The sequence below is a fragment of the Aspergillus caelatus genome, assembly GCF_009193585.1.
Source record: "Aspergillus caelatus strain CBS 763.97 unplaced genomic scaffold BDV27scaffold_4, whole genome shotgun sequence".
Taxonomy (NCBI): domain Eukaryota; kingdom Fungi; phylum Ascomycota; class Eurotiomycetes; order Eurotiales; family Aspergillaceae; genus Aspergillus; species Aspergillus caelatus.
In genome coordinates this window covers 341,970-345,426 of record NW_022475267.1, presented here as the reverse complement: position 1 = coordinate 345,426, position 3,457 = coordinate 341,970, and the positions used below count along the sequence as shown (strand labels likewise).

Here is a 3,457-nt window from a genome sequence, read left to right as displayed (position 1 = left end):
TTGGGAGATGACAGCGTTGACTGATAAAGCACATCTTGTGCCGGAGGAAATCGCAATTATTACAAATGGTTAATACACCAATGTACCATATAGAGCCCAGCGCCATCGAGAACTGCAAAGATACCCGTTCGGTCATGTTTGGCATGCATGTTACCCCATATTATCTGTATGTGTTTTTCTTTATAAATGTCGGCATACCTCTTTGCGCCGTTTTATCTTTGACTGCACAATAAATGCCACTCCCCAAGACAATCCAGTACATACGACCATAGGGTGTGGAGAACAGGGCTTCCCGTCCGCTCAGCCGTACTTAAGCCACACGCCGGGAGGTTAGTAGTTGGGTGGGTGACCACCAGCGAATCCCTCCTGTTGTATGTTTTTCTGTCATTTTCTTTTCCTTTTTTTTTTTGTGGCTAGAGAATTCAATTCTCCTGCATGAACTAATTGCCTGCCCCCAAAGCAAAATCTACATAATACACAGTATATTATTGTATTAGCCTAGGCTCAGTAAGCGATTACTAGTTTTCACACTTCGTCATGTAACTTTTTCTAGCTAAATAGAAACTGGGAATTATCAACGAACCCGCGCCACCACCAGATCCAACAACAAAGATTGTTGGAGTTTTGTTGAACCGTCCAGATCCATAAGCCCTCAAGATGGAACATGTCATACTTGACAGATAGCCGATCAAGGCCGGGGTCAAAACAACAAAGCAAATGATTCCGAAGAGTTTAGATAAAAAACCACCATCTACACGCATGCAGTGACTGTGCACAAACAGAGGGATTTCATGTCTGTAGAAGTTATAGTTTACGTACAGCAAGAAAAAGAAACCTATTCTGTATTTTCAAGGTATATTTCACCTGATTTGCAGTGTAAGAGTTTAGTCGGGGTGATGATGAGTTGAAGAGTGTCCGCAGGTTAGGCAGGTCGCATGGTGAGAATTCCTCACGGATCCTTTGCAATTGCAGTACTCTCGACCGTTGCAGTGATCCAGATTGACAGGGAGAATAAGGTCACTTGAGACAGCCATGCGGATGGTGTTGCTGGGTTGATTATATGTTACTAGGGCTCAAGGGGAAATCATAAGTGCGTGTGTTAGGATTATACCTGGTTCGGACCACTCAAATACTGGGTCCATGCCTATGACAAGTAAGATCCATGCATTTGGTGTGTTCCTGATCCCTTCTCCAATGCTCAATATGAATGGATATCTCGATGTCTTAGCGCTGTGTTCATGTTCCGACATGACCTTGACTCCACATTGAATCAGCATTCTCAAATTGCGGTCTTCTAGCCTACGCATCGTCTAAAAATAGCCCAAATCTCTCTCGCTCATATCATCGTTGCCTAGGCTCCTTTGGGGCTCTGTTGTAGAGCCGGGCCTATAATAGGTACTAATAGAAGGTTCAAAACAATATCTGTAAATCAGCCCATTTACTAAGGCTAGGTGGGGTTTAAGAAAGCTCAAAATTATATTACCTCTGTGGTACAACCTGCATTAAACCTTTAGCCACCAATATCAGCTACAGGATGCACTCCTACCAGGGCGACTAGTATCCGAATATCATCTACCCGGAGGAGAGAGACACTCGCATAGTTAGCTCGCTGTATTCGACTACTGGGAAGTAAATAAGTAACGTGTTGGATGGTCACTTGCTATATCCCTGCGATCCAGTGATGTGGGCACCAGGTGGTATGATTTTCTGGGTTTGGAAGAAGTACGAAAAGTTCCTTGCCTCTGATTTGCATTCGCGCCAATACGGTAGTTCCATGGCACACTGCAAGCTTGACAAAGATCGCCACAATTAAAGGGTGACTCTCCAGTCCCAATATACCATTTCCCCCCGTGTTAGATCGATTGAACACATTTGTAGACAAACGTGAAGATATTTATATAACTTACATAACTGGGGTCTCGTTCGTGAGATCCGATACTTGGCGTTGCCAAGACCGAAGTTGAGACGATGGCGGAGACATTGCATGCTTTCGATATTTCAGGTCAAGCAATTCCACTATGTTCGATAAGGTAAGTTTCAGTGACAATATTCAAATCAGTATAGTCTGGTAGTCATGGCAATGATACAAAATTTTGACCTTGTGGAGTGGTTGAAAACCGCCACGGCCCACAGCGCATGTACCGAAGGTAAATATATTTATTCAATACTACCCGACTACGTGACCAAAGTTGTTAAAATTATGTGGAAGAATAAAATGTCTATGTGAATCCCGTTCAAGGTGACAGAGCTGACATAAAGACAAAGGTTGATTATTCTGATAGTCCAGTAAAAGCCGTATGAGCGATTGATTGTGCAGACCGAGTTAAGGAATACCTACTATTACGGAGGATTCCCCCGTACGCAGGGGACTGCGGTGTGAATCCTAGAAGTATTCTGCTCCCAACGGCATTCATACATTTGGAGCCCATTCATACATACATAGCAACTACTTTAACAAGACCCATAGTGCCAATGACCTTCGGCAAGCTGACATGCGAGTACCGAATCTCAATCATGGCGCGTACTCCAAAAACAACTTCTTAAAACCACTCTTGACTCCTGTCCCATCTTACACCGCTAAAAGAACTCTCTACAATACCTGAAAAGGTGGTGGATATTAAGAATGCAGTGAGATTCACGCATTCTTGCAACCACAGGACTTATCCTCGCAAGCTCCAGCACAGCCAATGCTGTACGCGCTGTTGAACCCCGGAGCATCGATGATAGGCTCTCCTTGATGGTTGGAGAGGTAGCACTTCTTCGAACGGGCATGGTAGTCGACACTGTGGCAGGGAACCAGTTCGGAGCAGGCATCCATGCACTCTTTCAGGGAACCAGTGTCCAGGGTGGTAAGGTACTCTGCGCCATGGCGCTTACCACAATTCATCTTGAAGACTTCTCCGTTGGGACTGGTGTACTGGCGGTGGTCCGCCCCAGGACACTCGGTTGTGCATTGAGGCACCAGTTCAGTTGTCTGGGGAATAGTAGGTGGAGGTACTGCGTATGCATAGTCGTGGTTGGGACACGAGGTATTCCCAACCTTGTCCGACTTCATCAGAGTACAAGTCTTGGAATTAGAGTTGGCGCCATTCTCAGAATCCCAGTTGATGGCGAGGCATCCATCCGTTTCACTGCAGGTGTCGATACATTGCTGATAGGTGTTTGCAGTCGTCGTCTGCAGAGTTCCGAACCAGCCGTGGGTACTGCATTGAAGTTTGAAGAAGCCACCATCCGGTGCAGGATAAACTTTGTCATTGCCCTCTGGACATTTAGGCGCCGCCACATACTGTTGGTCAGCGGGAGTTGGGATAGGCTGCTGACTACTGCCATCACCCGGCTGAGGAAATACGGGCTGCTGGCTGCTGTCACCACCTGGTTGAGGGAAGACAGGCTGCTGGCTGCCACCCGGCTGAGGAAAGACAGGTTGTTGACTGCTGTCACCTGGTTGAGGAAAGAC

At 46.2% G+C, this 3,457-nt stretch overlaps 1 protein-coding gene across 1 annotated transcript; it reads right to left on the bottom strand.

Moving 5' to 3' along the window:
• Positions 1-2,635: 2,635 nt before the first annotated feature.
• Positions 2,636-3,439, bottom strand: BDV27DRAFT_152278 (uncharacterized protein; the record flags this gene model as incomplete). The annotated part of the gene is made up of 1 exon (XM_032071533.1): positions 2,636-3,439. A coding segment is annotated over one exon (804 nt), but the record flags the coding sequence as incomplete, so codon positions are not given.
• Between the last annotated feature and the right edge of the window lie 18 nt (positions 3,440-3,457).